This window comes from Cephus cinctus, unplaced genomic scaffold (assembly GCF_000341935.2).
Source record: "Cephus cinctus unplaced genomic scaffold, Ccin1 Ccin1_scaffold0810, whole genome shotgun sequence".
Classification (NCBI taxonomy): domain Eukaryota; kingdom Metazoa; phylum Arthropoda; class Insecta; order Hymenoptera; family Cephidae; genus Cephus; species Cephus cinctus.
This window is the reverse complement of record NW_014333406.1, coordinates 2,954-4,989: the sequence shown is the minus strand read 5'-3', so window position 1 is coordinate 4,989 and position 2,036 is coordinate 2,954. Positions and strand designations below refer to the sequence as shown.

Below are 2,036 nucleotides of genomic sequence, written 5' to 3'. Positions count from 1 at the left end.
GGTCGATCGTGATACCTTTGACTTTGCAGACCTCTGCGTGAGAACCGTCTGCTCTTACGTACCCGGTACGCGTAAAATTTCGGTCCTCCCGATACAAATGACGTGATGTAGCTACCAATACCGTAGCTACCAATAGCTACCACGTCGATCTAATTTCTCGAGATAGTCATATAACTTCAGACGACCTTGAGCAGTAATGTATGCTATAACGACGTTTGTGTACGCTGTGGGTATCACCGATTCTAAGTTTTATTAATTATTAAATCACCATTAATTCATAATTAAATACGGGAACCTAGAATACCCGTAATTTCGACCTCCGGGCACGTAAGCAAACTCACGAGCTTCTGACGAGTCGTTACGATTTCCGTTTTAGGTAGATTCTCGCGCTGCCCGAACTTACCCCAAAAGGAATTCAGACACAGTTTGGCGACTGCTCGCAGACCGGGATTTGATTTTATATTAGCAGGATCTAGTCGAATACCCTCGACCCGATCGTACTCCTCTACATACAGCTTCTTAGACTCATCGTCGCTGCACTCACGCGGCCAGCCGCTAGCCTCCTGCTTAATCTTCAGGAATGTATTTATGTAACTGGCAAAGTGGCCGCCCGTCCGCGTCGTCGGATCGTACTGAGTGATCTCGTATTGCCATATCTCGTGTATTGCCGTTATTTGATATCCTTTACGTACAGCGCGTCTGACCTCGTCCACAACCCATGTCCCTTCGAATATTCTATCCTCAGGATTCTCGTGAGGACACGAGCCCTGTAGCGTTGACTCTGCACAGGAACGACACAGTGCGAAAAGCAATTTACCGTGCATGCGTGTCGGTAACACGGGGTGATACAGATCTCGCGGTGGTAACACGACACACTTAATCAGCCTCTCTACTCTATCGATGTTATTGTGATCACCCGTTAATTCGCGACAATCATCCCCCACGTACACTCTAGGGTGACCTACAGGGAATTTCCCCGTTTTCGATATGAAGGGATAGAGCGAGCACACATCCACGTAGTGTATCCTCTCAGAACCCTCGACTTCTTAAAAACTGACGGTATTCCCCGTACGACCACCGAAGAAAGCATTGCGGGGTTCCAGCGGTAGTTGCGCTACCAACGGGTTCTCATTCAATGTTCTACATAATGTAGCCTGTGCCGGATCGCTTATCCATCTATCGAAATCACACTCCCAGATTTCTGTCAATTCGTAACCGAGATACCGGATCTTATCACTCATTGCCTGCGCTCTCTCGAGGCGCGCATCCATAGATTCCCCCGTGTGCAACCGCGTATCCCTGTTTATGCGATAACATTTTGGGCATCCGTGCCAGAAGCAACCCTGAAACTGCAAGACGTGTCGCAGGCCTGTATCGGTGTCGTGGTAGTATCCGTCGACGGGCGTACCCTCCGGTAGACGGTACTCTCGAGTACGCCCTGCGTGAACTATGGTACAACCCTAACGATGCTCCAGCGAAAAAAGACACAACAAGGCCTTACGTGATTGTTTCTCGCAGTAGCGGTATCCGCCCGGTGGTAAAATGGCTATCTGCTCGTCCCGCAAAAAGTTTTTTCTAAAAACTCTCGAACACGCTGAGGCTATGGTAGTGCTCTCCGAGAAAGGACAAACGCTACCGTGCTGGAGAAACATTGCGCGGAAAGAAACGCATGCCTATCTGAGGATGGCGACGTCGGATCTACAGTAATCTATAAACTCGATTCGAAAGTTAAATACGTAGCCCGCAGACCGTTGTTCGTTATACCATGCTAGGAATTGATCACGTTGAGCCGTCGGCATCGTATCGGGCGAATAAAACTCGAGTGGCGGTAGAGGACCGATATAGTGCTGATTCTCGGGAGTATTGAATAGATGCGGAAAGACACCTTTTTGTTTCAAACTGGCAGAGCCCACGAGGCCGAAGGCTTTTGGCAGGCCACTCAGAGGCATGTGAAAATAATTAAGACTGTCTATGAATGTTACACGACCCGTCTTCATCATTATGATACTCGTGCCACTGAGTATCAGCGTCGGTGG

At 48.8% G+C, this 2,036-nt stretch overlaps 1 protein-coding gene across 1 annotated transcript; it reads right to left on the bottom strand.

The window, feature by feature from the left end:
* Positions 1-305: 305 nt before the first annotated feature.
* LOC112494799 lies at positions 306-2,006 on the bottom strand (the record flags this gene model as incomplete). Its single annotated transcript, XM_025088033.1, is given in 1 exon segment — positions 306-2,006. A coding segment is annotated over 1 exon segment (333 nt), but the record flags the coding sequence as incomplete, so codon positions are not given.
* Positions 2,007-2,036: the final 30 nt, after the last annotated feature.